The 15,184-nt window shown below is 36.9% G+C and overlaps 1 protein-coding gene across 1 annotated transcript in view; it reads left to right on the forward strand.

Moving 5' to 3' along the window:
• LOC107753504 (anosmin-1-like) overlaps positions 1-14,247 on the forward strand; it is a gene marked incomplete at its 3' end in the record, with an annotated part of 57,091 nt that extends 42,844 nt beyond the window's left edge. Inside the window, exons 3-6 of the mRNA XM_016569656.1 lie at positions 7,477-7,539; positions 9,958-10,165; positions 10,950-11,134; positions 14,118-14,247. Of these exons, the coding sequence (XP_016425142.1) occupies positions 7,477-7,539; positions 9,958-10,165; positions 10,950-11,134; positions 14,118-14,247 (586 nt within the window). The remainder of the gene's footprint in view (positions 1-7,476; positions 7,540-9,957; positions 10,166-10,949; positions 11,135-14,117) is intronic.
• Between the last annotated feature and the right edge of the window lie 937 nt (positions 14,248-15,184).

Consider the following 15,184-nt stretch of genomic DNA (forward strand, 5'->3'; position numbering starts at 1 on the left):
ATGGTTTGAAGTCAAAACGTCATAATGATGGATTTGTTTCTTACAAACACACAGCTTTTGTCTTCTCCAGATGTTAACTGATGGAATGGAGTGCTTTGGATTATTGTGATGTTTTTATCAGCTGTTTGGACTCTCATTCTGACGGCACCCATTTACTGAATTTGATTTGGTCAGTGTAGTTTTGTAGGATTAAGCATTTTTAACAAGCGCCTGATGAAAGTTTTTAACAGTATGTTAATAATCTGACCAGCCATGAGGTCTGAGGTTGTTCAGTGATGTTAGATGAGTCTGGTAGACACAAATCAATGTAATTTTTACTTAATTTTTTAAATAAATCAGGCTGAATTGTTGAATTTTCAGAGCAGAACTACATTACCCATAATCTTAAAGAGAGATTCACCAATCAGAGAAATCTGTTCAGAAGTATACCCACTCCCATGAAGCACACGACTGATTTGAGTCTTCTTTCTTTCTTTTGAAAGATATGAATATGAAGATATGTATATGTTTGTCAATATCTGGTTACTTTCCAGTAAATATATTTTTATACTTAATTATATTCACAGTTACTATAATAGTGTTCTGGCTTCAAATCAAAGGTTGAAATGTTGACATTCATCTTGGAGCTGACTGGTTCATTTCATGTCTGGAAAGATTTTTTGAAATTTTTTATATTTTTTTTAATGTCTAGAGAGGAAACGAATGTCAAAAATACTCTAGGAACCAATGCTGGTGGATTATCACTGTTGCAGTCTATAGGAAGCAATAACTTTTTATTCAGTTCTTTGTATATTTTCAGTTTAGTGGCAACAAAAATTATTGCCAAGGTTTTAGTTAGGATTCAGTTGAACTGAAATGCCTGAAATATTAAGATCTGTTGGTCCTTCTAATACTTTTACCTATCACCTGATAAAATTTCATCTCGTGTTGAAATATCAGCTTTTCTTCGCTGTCAGAGAAGATTAAGTGTAAAGAACTGTCTCCCACAGCGTTTCCGTCAGGGACCAGTCAGTGCAGCCTGACAAGGGCAAAGAGTCAGCGCTCCTCCTGAAGAAAATATGTCTGGGTTCTTCTGATCTGGAAGAGGAGGATGAGGAGCAGTAGAGAAAACGCTCTCTTCCCTGTGGGGCGTCTCTCAGAAAACATTCATCTTCAACACTAATGAAAGAAAGGTTTTGGTTCACAGACTGAATGTAAGGAGCATTATAGGGAATTCTCCCTACAGAACTATTTATCCATGAACTCAGTATAATAATAAAAATCTCACCTGTTCACCTGCGATGTGGCTGATTTACGGTCATGTGAAATGTCTAATCTAGATACATAGAAATTTGAAAATGCCATTTTCGCATTGTAATGTGGACTTATTTGAAAACAAGGCATGTTTAGTCGTGTGATGCATATTATAGAGATGTCATGTTACAGATATCAAAGATGACAGAAAGTTTACTTGCAATTGCTGTCCTGTGGCAAAACTACCTGAGGGCAGTTGCGTTTCAATGGCAATTGAGTGATATGTGAAGATTATTCCATTGACAGGGGAATCAACCAATCACAGTGAAATGGATGCATAGCTAATAGCTAAGGTTGGGTGATAAAATATCTTTTGTCATAAATAATTACAACAGAAGTAATTAATTTCTTAGCCATAGCAGCAGTGCTGTAAAAGGGATGAATTTAGAGGTACAACTTCTCAGAGTGTTTTATCATACTTTTACCTTCCATAACTTACAGTTTCACAACATATCTACATTGGAAGTGCAGCAAGATTGCACACTGGCAATGGAAACAGCATTGTGAATTATGATTGTCATAAGCACACCACTGGCTTCAACACTGAAAACATAAGTGAAGTTTTAAAAAAAAAAGCTGATGTGTTTACCATAACGTTACCGTAAAAATACAGTAGCAACATTTTAATTTTCACAAATTGAAATAACATTTTCAGTAAAAAAAAAAATGCATGTATTTCATTGAATACTGAAATAGTGTTTATATACCAAATTAGTAATTATCTCTTTTGTACCTTTTATATTATACTGAAAACCACCTTAAAAATCTAAATTCATCACAAGTAGCTTTTCCACAAGCTGAGGTAAATACTAATATATAGAAGGAGCACTAATACAAAACACCATCATGGTAACACACACAACACTAAAATAATGCAATAAACATTATTTTAACAAAATAAGATGAAACATAAAATGTAATGTACACATAACCTATAAGAAAAAAATTAAGGGACAGTTATATGAAAAACCATCAAATGTGAGCTGCCATAAACTATGAGATGACTTGTTCTTTTTTACTTCCAAGAGCTGTATATTTAACATTATTTTACTGAAACTTTTTCACTTGTACACTTAAAAATAAAGGTTCCATGGATGTTAAAGTCTGTGTAAAGGCAATTCAGAGAATCGTTTGTAAACACATTATAAATGTTAGAAATGCTGAAAACATGTTACTAGGGCTGTCAAAAAAAAATTCGAATTTCGAATATTCGTCGAATTTAAAATAAAAATCCACAAAGTTTTTGCATTCGAATTTTAGGTGTGCGTTAAGGAGGCAGCCTTATCAGTGGCGCACGAGATGCGATGACGATGTAAGTGTCGTTGCATTATAATATTTTTGTTAGCCTATCCAGTTGAAGCCACCAGATGCGGCGCTGCTGCGTTATTCATTAAAAATATTGCGGAAAAAGAGAACATCAATGCGGAGAATATCTTGTTTACGTCAAAACTGAAACCAAGCCATTCACACAGAATGCATATTTTGCGCATTTTCTAGACGGACATCTATCAGCGTTGCACTCGTGTCTCACACAAAAGAGCCGCATGTTTAGAAACCCATGTAAAATTAATGCAAGTTCAACTTTTAAAACACATCTCGAGACTTTATGGCGTGTTTTTTCCCATCCCACTACATCTCATGTTTTTAAATGAAAAAAGTACTCTGTGTGATTGGCTTTCGGCGCTTTGTATTAAACTATGCATACATACATGATGCAGTTTTGTTTATAGTTGTTTAAGCAACTTAATTATAATTGGTTTATAAACATTATTTTAAACATTATGCACTTTTTTCACAGATAGTCATGTTATTTTATTGGTTTGAATAAACGTGCATTAGTAATATTTTGCTCGATGCGCCCTCTTGTGGTCTCAGGAGAAAAGCCAAATACTTTTTTTCACCCTAACTGAAATTTTGCATTTTAAATTTGAATATTAATAATATTTAAGTACAAAACTCTAATTTAGTTTTTCAGCCATGTTGACAGCCCTACATGTTACAAAGACTGTGAACTATGTAGTACTGAATTGTGGAGTTAGACCGTTAAATAGTTTTTCACCATTTTTGTGTTCAGGATTTTTTGGGCAGGCCTGCAAACATGTCTTGATGGTGCACTGGAGCCGCTGAGCACGGCCCCGCCCCTAACACTATGAAGAGGTGTGTTCGATCTGAAGCAGCGCTGCACAGACTGATCATTGTATGACATCAAAGTACCGCGAGAGCGTTTCGAAGGCATAAGGATAAGGAAGCTCTCTATAGCTCTCACGGTACTTTGATGTCATACAGTGATCGGTCTGCGCAGCGCTGCTTCAAATCAAACACACCTCTTCATAGTGTTAATAACTAGAGCGCATCAGCATCAGTGGTTTGCCCGCTCAATCGCGAGTTACTGTCATTACTGTTACTTACTACAGCCTACAGTTTGCTAGCTAGCTATGCCTTCATCACGTAAATGCATATTACCTGGTTGCGATAATTTACAAAACAGCTCGGTCTCCATATTTAAATGAATTATTGATGGAGCCACAGTTTCAGTGATTCAGGGAAGAGAAATCAGTTTAACACACCTGGGATTTTATGTGGTCATGTAAACACATAAGCAGCATTCTTAACTTAACACAGCTTTCTCACTATAAGCTGTTTTCTGCCGTGCATGTAAATGTAGTCAGTGTAGCAGGCACTGTTAGGAAAAGCTCAACATGCTGTCAGTACACTAAAATCCAGCAAGCATCACTTCGTTTATCCCCATTCTAGCACCATTCAGAAGAGAAACTCACTAGCTGACCTCACTAATCAGCCTAAACTTCAAATCACCTCAATGTGAAGAGAAGCTGCATTCAGATGGTTTTACTTCTTCACTGTTACACTGAGATCTTTTGTAAACAGAAGCAGCAGATGTTTCATTCATTCATCCATCAGCATATCCCACAGTCTTGTGTTTGTCATGCCAGAGCCCTTTGTCTCAGGGAAATTAGTCTGTGATAACCTGTGTCACAGCTACTGGTCTCCATGCGCTGACCCCCTGCTGCAGTGTTTGTGGTAGGTCTGTTGTTCACAAATGCAGTAATGCAGCCCAGATCTCTGGCTCTCGCCCCATCACCCCTTCCTCTCAGGAGTGTGTCATATTGATGAGTCACAGACAGAGTGTTCGCCAAGCAGTGTGTGTGTTTGCGTTGTGTTGTGTTGAGGGCCGTCAGCAGTCATTAGATGGAGGTTGGACACACAGGAGCTATACTGACCTCAACTGAATGGACAGAAAGGTGAAAACACTCCATCGGGGCATCATAACTGACGGTTCATGAATTGACATTCCCATATAATCGTTTGATAAACAAATTTGGCTTGTTGTCCACATATGTAGGAACTTGAATTGCAATCAGTGTGCAGCTTTAGTGTACTTCAAATCTTACATGTTTTTTTTTTTTTTTCAGTTGTCTCCACATATCTCTCCACATTTCTACATTTTAACATAAAAACACACTTCACCTTACAGACAGACCTATGTTTTTGTTGAAGAATTTATTTTTGTATATTTTGTACTTGTGACAGTATTACTATTGGATGAGTTTGGTTGTTTTCCTTTCTGCAGACTGTCAGTCTGTAGTGATATGGGCATTGGCTAGACACTGGTATCACCAGAAGAAAAACCAATCTTATTTGAGTAGAACATATTTTAAAAAGAATCCCGTAACATTTTAAGCAAAGTTGATATAAATGACAGTTTTAGACTTTGATTATCTTGATAATCAGATTATCTTTGCGGTAAGATGAAACCAGCCTCACTCCATGTCTCTCCTCTCTTATTTTCTGTGTTTTCTTCTTTTTTGAACGTGGTCTTGACTTTGAGTTCAGCCAAATGAAAGCTGTCTGTTCAGGTGGGGGTTAGATGGGGGCAGATGTCAGAATAATCCATCACATAACACACAACAGATGTGTTCAAATGTTCCAGCACATTAGCGACTGGAGGCCCGGCCAGCGGGGGTTCGACCGGGAGCACGTCTCACAGGGAACCGATCACTAAGATTAGAGAGGAAACAACACACTCGATTCTGAAACGGAACGAATGTGGTCATCCTTTTTATCGAATATTTGAATGCTTGTATATCTAAGGCTTGTTCGCACAAATCCGTTCTTTAGGATTGACCACAGTTTGTAAGTAATGAAATCGAATCTGTTTGTACAGACAGTGCATTCAATATCCAATATATCTACATCGTTTTCCATTGTAATCATTAAAGCATCAGCACAAAGCCAAGATAATTACTTCTACAACAACTTAGAGCAGTTGTCATTGAAAAACTGGAAACTATATCTTCACCCTGGATAAAATTATGAGCTGCATGAAACGACATAAGCAACAAAGGTTTTGCTGTATTTTACACTTCATTCATAAAGAAAGAGAAACTGCTCATTAATTCATACATTCATCTTTCATTATGTGGTATAATCACAACAAAGTTATGATACAAATCCCTCTCAGAGTGGCACAAGTTGGACCAGTTACACTGGTGCCGTGACCCGGATAGTAGTGAGGCTTAGGTGCATAAGTAAACAGAGGCAGGATACTAAGAGCTCTACAGGTAAATCTCACTCCCCTGACCTCATCAGACACACTAGTAACTAATGCTAAAGTTTGAGGTCTTTAGCGTCCTTATTAGCACCCACCACCCATATTGGTTTATACTGGTTTGAATCCCACTCATAGTGGTGTGACCATAGTAGACCAGTTACGTTGGTGCCATGACCCATATAGTGGTAAGGTTTAGGGGGTGAGTATGATGGAGACTATAAAGTAACGCACCTGCCTACCAAGCTGGTTGATGCTGATACAAATCCCTCTCAGAGTGGCACAAGTTGGACCAGTTACATTGGTGCCGTGACCCGGATAGTAGTTAGGCTTAGGGCCATGAGTAAACAGAGGCAAGATACTAAGAGACGTACAGGTAAACCTCACTCCCCTGACCTCAAGAGGTGCACTAGCAGCTGATACTGGAGGCTATGGTCTTTAGCATTCATAGTATAACCCACCTCCCATGTTGGATGCTGGTTTGAATCCCACTCAGAGTGGTGCAAGTTGGACCAGTTACATTAGTGCCATGACCCGGGTTGGAGTGAGGATAAGGGGTAAGTGAAACAGAGGGAATATAGTAAGAATATATTGTAGTTAATAGTGTAGTTAAACCTCACTCCCATGGCCTTAAGAGGCATAAAAGCAGCTAATGCTGAAGGCTGCAGTCTTTTACATCCTTACTGGCATGCCAGCCTATCATGTCGGTTGTCGCTGGTTCAAATCCTGCTCGGAGGAGTGCGAGTTGGACCAGTTTTATTGGTGCCGTGACCCAGATAGTAGTTAGAATGAGGGGTGTGAGTGAAACATAGGCCATATAGTAAGAGCTGTACAGGTAAAACTCACTTCCCTCACCTCAACAAGTACATATTAGTACTTAAAGTGTACATATTAGAGCCTAATAGGTACAAAAGTGTACCTTTTGAAAAGGTACCACCCCAGTGACAGCTTTTGTACCTTTATTTCTGAGAGTGAATGCAGAGTAAAGCAGAAAATATATTTTCATCAAAGCCGGTAGAGCTCTCACCCACCTATCGAGTACCAATGCCAATTAAAAGGTAAAGCAAGCATTTTCAAACCACCAAAATGAACTCAAAATCACCTTTTGTCCAGATTTCAAAATGATGTGACATCTGTTCCTTCTGTGATTTCACTTGATGTATACCAGGGCCTTAATGCAGCATAGTTCACTTTTAAGGGGAAAGAGTGTGTGAAAATTAACTTGGATACAGATTAACACCTTGTTCTGAGAAACACTTGCAAAATATAATTTCTGCTCAAGGTTTAGGGTTGGGGTAAGTTTCCTGAAAAAAACTTAATAAACGTATATGTATAAATGTATTTCAATCTGACAACATCTAGACTTGGTCAAATTTAGAACCCATGAAATATTCATCAATCTGTCAATATTTTAAACAGCTTGTCACAACAGTTTGTAGTTCTGCCGTCTGCACAATGCAACACAGTTTGAACGTGTCCCCACGGCTGCTGTACTGTAACAGTGCATTCCTTGTGCTCACATGCAAATACTTGTGTGTTCTGTTTCTCCACGGCTATCCGTGGCATTTTAAAAAGTTATAGGCCGTACTCAGGACTGTTTATTTGTTTGTCTGCAGTGCCTACAACCATGCAAGGAATTATGGGAAACAAGACGAGCTCTGTCTCCCAAGACCTGCGAGGTAAGTCTCTCCACGGAAGAATTCCTCCGTATGTTTTCACTGACTGGAGATTGTTACAGCCGTGAATGAAAGACTAATTGCATGGGACATTTCTCTGATTAAAAACCACACAAATCAACACAATGCGCACATAAATATAAGCCTGAGATGAGCTTATGCCTGAATGAGATGAATTAGCACACGGAGCCATGTAGTCACGCTCCACAATCAAAGACATGTCAAGCGTGCGTGTGGTTTTGTGTGCGTTAGTCTAAAACGAATTGAAGCAGCAATTGAACAACTCTCAGAATTCCAGTGTGATTTTATGGTCCTTTTATCCTATGTCCCCAGAGTGGCTTAGAGTTGAACACAGAGATTATGTTTCCTTCAGCGGAGATCAGCATGTTATTGAAGTCAACCAGATAAGAGCCGTGTTTACGTCCAGACCTTTGTTCTTAGCAGAAAGCGCAACAACTGTTAACATCTTGTTGAAATTCAGTGATCATTATCTCAACAAAGCCTTAATTTAAACAGTCAGCGTGAAGTGTTTCAAGGCATGGACGCACTGTGTGGTTCAGCTGTGCATAAGAAGCATCGGGTAATAAGTACCCAGAATTCTTCACAGCCACTTAGAAACACGCAGTGAAGCCCTTTGTTGTTTTCCCAATTCTGTGATTCACCCAATGGAAGAAACATGCGCCTCGTTCAGACTGACAGAAGTGTTGAGTTGAGTAATCTTGGAGATGTTGCGCAGATGAACAGTTTCCAGAGCTCCCCGCTGCCACATGTGTGTGCAGAATCAGAGGTTATGTGTGTTTGACTCGGGCCGTAAGGAATGGCGTGTCAACGGCTGCTAGAGCGCGTGAGTCAGTGCAAACACACAACAGGACAGACACACAGGAACCGCCGGACGTCTTTGTGGCTCATGGTTTGGGTGGCTGGCTTTGTCTAACCGCTGCGTCCCACTTCTGCGTCTGTCCTTCTTTCACTTTTTGTCACTCCCTGACTTTCCAGCTGCCTCTCATTAGTGGTGTGTGCTAAATCAAGCATTACTATTACTGTTGCTATTAGGGATAGTGAGTTGAACAAAACCCTGTACGGTCCCTCTAGGATTTCGTGATTTTGCAGTTGGAGAATTTACAGTAACACAAATCAAGCAAGCTCTGCATTATATGTATTGCAGTGAATTCCAGTGTAAAGTGACTATATGGACAGGCCATATGGAGCATCAGGACGTTTTATGCAATTGTTTAAAAAAAAAAAAGTTCAAAGTTCAGAGGGAAATATTTAATATATTAATCTCTCTAAATCATTAATTTATGACCTACAATCGTCTACTGTCTTTCCAACAAGGAGTAAGAGAAACACATGCCTTGTTTATATTTACAAGTTGAGCTCATGGGACAAAATTAACATTTTTAGAAGTTTGGTGATACTTTTAAGCTACTGAATATAATTAGGGCGAATATTTGCTAAACTTCATAATGCCTGATTTCACCAGTAGATTAAATTTAAATAAGTAAAGTATTTTGTTGGATATGCACTTTTTTATATTGCAGTGAATGCAATCACTGCTAATACTATTATAAACAGTGAAGATGCATAAAAAATAAAATTACAATAATAGACAATCATATATTTGTTCAATTGTAAAATCATGAAATAATGGTAACACATATTCACTATTAACTATGACTTTTGCCTCAATAAACTCCTAATTTGCTGCTTATTAATAAAGGATCTAAAATATGGTCATACAGAATATGTGCTTTATAAGTACTAAAAAACAGCCAATAGCATAATATGCATAATAAGCAGCCGGTTAATAGTGAGAATTGGTCTTTAAAATGTTACCAAAATAATAATTTTAAACTTAAAATATATAAAATGTACACATATTTAAAATGAATAAAAATATTTACAGATAATTTTACTCTTACTGTCACTGACACTTATAAGTCCGTCTTAAATATTGGTGGATTTTCACTGCAAAACAACAGAAAAAAATCCTGCAGATATCACCGTAATTTTTGAGCAAAGCCACAAATTCAGTCATTTTAGGCTGCAAAAATCAGAGAAAGAAAAAGTCCCACAAAATGCTGGTGGGCTGCCTATAGTAAAGTATTAAACTTTAACACATTACCTGTTCTGAACTGTTTCTGCTACTGACATTAATGATATGCAGATTTTTCTGTTTGATATTCAGACGTTTCTGTTTTCACACTCACTGTTAAAACCCCTACTATACTGTACACCAGCACTAACAACCACTCAACACCAAAGCAAATACCTAAAACACCACAGCAACCAGGCAATGCCGTAAAAACCACTCAGAACAGTTTAGCAGCCATTCAGCATTGCGCTGGCAGCTACCTTCGGATGGGTCACAGAGCCTCCTCAAATCTAGCGTTTTACCTCTGTGTCTGTGTCTTCGGTAAGAAGCATCATGAGTGTGTGACCAGTGCTGAGTTCCTGCGCTCGCTGCGGTCACAGAAGCAGGGTGACTGTCCTCCGGCCCAGCGGGCGTCTGGTTTCGCTGCTGCCTGTGTGGAGGGCTGTGCGGTCGACCGCGAGTGCTCCGGCTTCAAGAAGTGCTGCTCAAACGGCTGTGGACACACCTGCCAGTCCCCGGCCAACCTTTACAGAGGTACAACACACTGCAGGCTGGGATGGGAATACACCTCAGCTTATGGGGCGAATGGTCGATGCATTTAAATAACCTGAAGTAAAACCTGAAATAAAAGTCAGAAAAAGTGTATTTTATTTTTAAATGGAACAGTTGATTAAACGTTTCTTTAAAAGGTCTTTAAAAAGTAAGTTTGCATGTGATGACATTCTGAAGAATGTTGGTAACCAAACAGTTGTGGTTCCCATTGACTGCCATTGTTTGGACAAAAATACAATGGAAGTCTGAACTGAAACTGTCTGGCTACCAACATTCTTCAGAATGTCTTCTTCTATGTTCTTTAGAAGAAAGTAATTCAAACAGTTTTGGAACAACAATCAGGATGATTTTTTTTGATGGACTATCCATTAAAAAGGCTAAAATTTATATAAATGTCATTTATTATAATAATTATATTTTTAAATATGTAGTAAAGCATTTTTTAAATATTTCAATACAGTTTAAAACGTATGAAATTAACTTGAATGCAAAAACAACTACTAGGAACCTGGCAAATTCATTAAGCTTGATTTTTAAAAGATTTCCTTCATCTCAGACATCCATTTTTCTTTGACCCAAATTTAATTCACAGCTGCGTCTGCTGTTGTTTGTAAAAGGCAGGAGTTAAATACTCAGTGAGGCTTTTATATACTGTTGTAGTTTTGAGCTGATAGCTGATTTATTGTCACCCTCATAGGCCAAACAGACTTCACTTGATTCATTGTACATTTACTTTTTTTACCTCAAAGTCTCTGTTTTTGCTCAGGAGTGCCTTTGAAGCCACGGAGAGACATTTCCTTTTCCGAGGACCAGCACGGTCATCTGAAGGTGAGGTGGATGTCCAAGTTTAACGTCTCCGTTGAGCCGGTTCTGTATGTTCTTCAGAGGAGGTGGAATCATGGGATTCACCCCAGCGAGGACGAAGCGTCGGCCTGGCAGACCGTTCTCATGGTAAGTGCTCACCGATACAGAGCTCTGATGAAGATTAAGAGTCTACTTTATTCAGCGTTTCTTCAAACCTCCTCGTGATGTCTATCCTCCATTCTGTTAGGTTTAACAGATGTGTAAAAAAGTGAAGAACATGATAACGTGATCTGTGCATACTTAAGTAGAACTGTATAACATGTGACCTGTGCTGGCAAAATGAGTCACAATGAGCACATTTTCAAAAATGAGTTATTTATATGTAACACATATTCTCCATTAAAATACCTTCAGAATGATATATCATTTGTTGGAATCGAGTCAGCAAAGTCAATTTTGAGAAAAATCGAGTTAAAGCTACTATATTAATCATCACAATATAGCTATTTTTATTTTATCTTTGTTATTATAAATATGTACAGATGCAAAAAAAACAACAACAAAAAAAACAGAACAAATATAAGAAAGAAACAAATAGTGCATTACCTTTTTCATTTTACATATAAACAAAAGCATTCAAGAAAAACAAATAATCAAATGTAAAAATCCCTTTAGTCTGTTAATTTCAAATAAACTGATTATTAAAACTACAAAAGCAGTTCAGTCAAGAGCAGCTCTTTTTATTTTATTGTTAGATTAAGATTAATGAGGCGGCCTATATTAAGATTTACTGTAATGCACGGATCTAATATAATGTTACACATCAGAAGTTTTTCCCCAACAGTTCCCCAAACGTTCCCTTAAGACATAACAGATTATGTTTGCGTGAATTCTTAAATACTGTAATTTTGTGTATATGTGTATATTTATCGGGATGCTTCGTATGACATTTAGCGTGAGAAGCGAGGGGAGAAAAGGTACTCTTCTCAGAAAACGTACAAATAAAAGTAATTAAACATCTAAAATTATTATTTGGAGCATTTGGATCGCTAGACGAGGGCTTAATGAACTCATTTTTGTGAAAACCTCAAAATCGAAATTTTTCACTTTTTTTGCCTGTAGCTCAAAATTATCCCGTGTGCATTCGACTCATTTTGCCAGCGTGGGTCACATATGCTCAAATGGTTCTTTAGCCATTGGTCTGTGATGTTTAGAGTATTTAGAGAGTGTTTATAATCTGCTGCAGAGCTGGACACACACCAGACTTCTTTTAGGGTTTGCTGTAGCCAGAGATTCAATGAGTCTGTGCAGTTCTCAAACTACTGAGTAGGGGTGTGTGATATTGACAAAAAATTATATCTCAATATTCTGGAGATTTTTTTTAATAACAGTAATTAAAGGATATTTTGCTGAGTGTGTTTTTGTGCTGGTACCTTGACTGGTTTAGGTCTGTCATGGATAAATAAATATGACACTAAAACCACCAGTCATTAAGTCCCTTAATGAGTGATTCATTGAATCATTCACTCAAACGATTCATTCAAAACAGCTGATTCATGAATGGATCATTATAAATGGATCATTGAAAACAGAACAACAAAAAAAAGTTTTTTCATTCAGGAAAAAAACACATTCGTTGGCGAAAAAGAAAAAACAGACAATATTGTGTCTAAAATGTAACTCACTCAATATTAACTTCTTGATTGTTGAACTGTTGTATAAAATCAATACAACATTTGCGATCACACTCACGTGCCGATATTCGGGAAAACAGCACTCTTGCTTATGTGATATTGCTTAACTATATCATATCTTATAAATATAAAAACAAAATCCCATACAGGGATATTTTTGCATTCATAACTTGAATTATAGGGTAACTCTAACTGCATTCCTATATGCTTCATCACACTGTTAATGCTTTTGTACTCTAACGATGTGTTTTTGTTTTTTGCAAAGTGAGTGATACTCGATAATGTCAGCTCGCACATCGTTAAAACAACAATTATGATATTATCTTAGATGATACAAATCACACACCTTTACTACTAAGTAATATACTAATGCAATACACTTTATATATATTGCATTTTTTAATCATGATCAATGACTTACTGTATTATATATATGTATTGTATTATTACAACTTTACATCAAATAACACGTGCTTTTTCATTTCAGCTTTTGAAACCCTCTTGTACACTTGTGTCATAGTCTTTAATTGTGAAAAAATAGAAAAGGAAGAACACTTGTATTGAATGTGCACTTGTAGTGTACTTCAAATATTAAAAGTATATTTTTAAATATACAGCTTATTTAAATAAGCTGTGCTTACAGATAATGTAATATTAATGAAATAAAGTCACTTATGTGTACTTAAAGTTTCTTAACACACTTAAGTAAAAAATGTACATTCAACAGTATGTCAAAGACAATAGAAGTAATTTCAAAGTAAACATATTGCAAAGAAAATAGAAGTAATTATTAAATTACATAAAAAGATGTACGTAAGTCCCACTTAACTGAGTAATTTTAAAGCACTCTAAAGTTCAGTTAATTGTATTGTAAACTATTATACATTTTCATTTAATTGTAATTAATGTGTAATTAAATGTCTGAAAACATTACATTCAGTTCACACTTATGTATATTCTTTTATTCGTTTAAAGTATATTATTTCCGTAAAAAGTACTCTTTTTAAAAGTATGCTTAAGTGTGCTGCTTTTTCACTCCTTTTACTCTTTACACTGAGGGAAAGCCAGAATCATTTTCTTTGCTAAACACGATACCAGAAATGCTGTTCACTGAATTGAAAACCGCTCAGAATTTTATTTTTTTTAATCACACTTAAATGAGTGTTTTCTTCAGTAAAGCAGTGCTGAAAATGACTGGTCTTCTCAGGAGATTAAGAGACAGGCAGCTCATTGTGCTGTGTGTGAGCTCCCGGTGGGATCCGTGATGTAATGGATAGGGACGTCTGAGCTGTGCTTTTCAACAAGAGAGATCTCCCTGCGCTGGATCGAGCTGTCATTACTGTGACTCTTATCAGCATACAGCAGTGATGGAGCTCTTCCATCCTGCATCAGGAGCGGATTTGTCTTAATTAAAGTCTCTCTGACCCTTCTCCCAGACTATCGAGGACCGCTCCGTGTTGAAGGACATCCGGCCCCACAGGTGGTACCAGTTTCGAGTTAGCGCAGTCAACAGTCAGGGCACGAGAGGCTTCACCACTCCCAGCAAGCATTTCTTTTCTGTACGAGGTAAAAATCTCTTTCCGCAATACATTGTTTTCTAAAGGAAATGTCTGTGAATTTGCCTCACATAGTTATCTACACTGTTTAGTCTGAAATTACAGTATTTTTTACAGAAATTTAGTTATTTACTACTGTAATTGTTTTGAAGTCACCATAATGGTTATTGATGATCCCATTTGTTTGGACTCTTTGACCTTGTATATTCATATTCAAATTTCTTCTCTAGTCATGTTAGAAGTGTGATAAATGAAAACATTTGTTAAAATGATGACAAGCTAGAATATGAAATAAGATAATTGCCTGACTTTAAGTCAAACTATTCTTAGAATAAACATGAAGATTTAATTTTAGTATTTTTTGAGCATGAAGATTAATCAATAACTTATTTCATATTCATAAATATTTGTGGATGGATCTTTCACAATAGTGAAGCAACTGCTGAGAAATGTCTTTGAAAGATGTGACATCATCAATACTCGACACACAAAACAAGTCAAGTCACCTGTATTTATATAGCACTTTTAACAATACAGATTGTGCCAAAGCAGCTTTACAGTATCAAATAGGAAAATAGTGTGTCAATGGAAAATGATAATAGTAAACACTAAATTTTCAGTTAAAGGCAGTTCATCATTGAAATCAGTGATGTCATCGTCCAGCACAGTTCAGTTTAAATAGTATCTTTGCAATCAAGTCGACGATATCGCTGGAAATTAAGTGTCCCCTTCTAGTAAGAACTCTAGCTGCTGCATTTTGGACCAGCTGGAGTTTGTTTATTAAGCGTGCAGAACAACCACCCAATAAAGCGTTACAATAATCTAACCTTGAGTTCATGATTAATAACCATGATTAAAAATTAATAATGATAAATTAACGTTTCTGCATTTGACATTGGTTGCAATTTAGATAATAATAATAATAATTCATTACATTTATATAGCGC

Source organism: Sinocyclocheilus rhinocerous, unplaced genomic scaffold (genome assembly GCF_001515625.1).
Source record: "Sinocyclocheilus rhinocerous isolate Xijiao unplaced genomic scaffold, SAMN03320098_v1.1 scaffold1523, whole genome shotgun sequence".
Lineage (NCBI taxonomy): Eukaryota > Metazoa > Chordata > Actinopteri > Cypriniformes > Cyprinidae > Sinocyclocheilus > Sinocyclocheilus rhinocerous.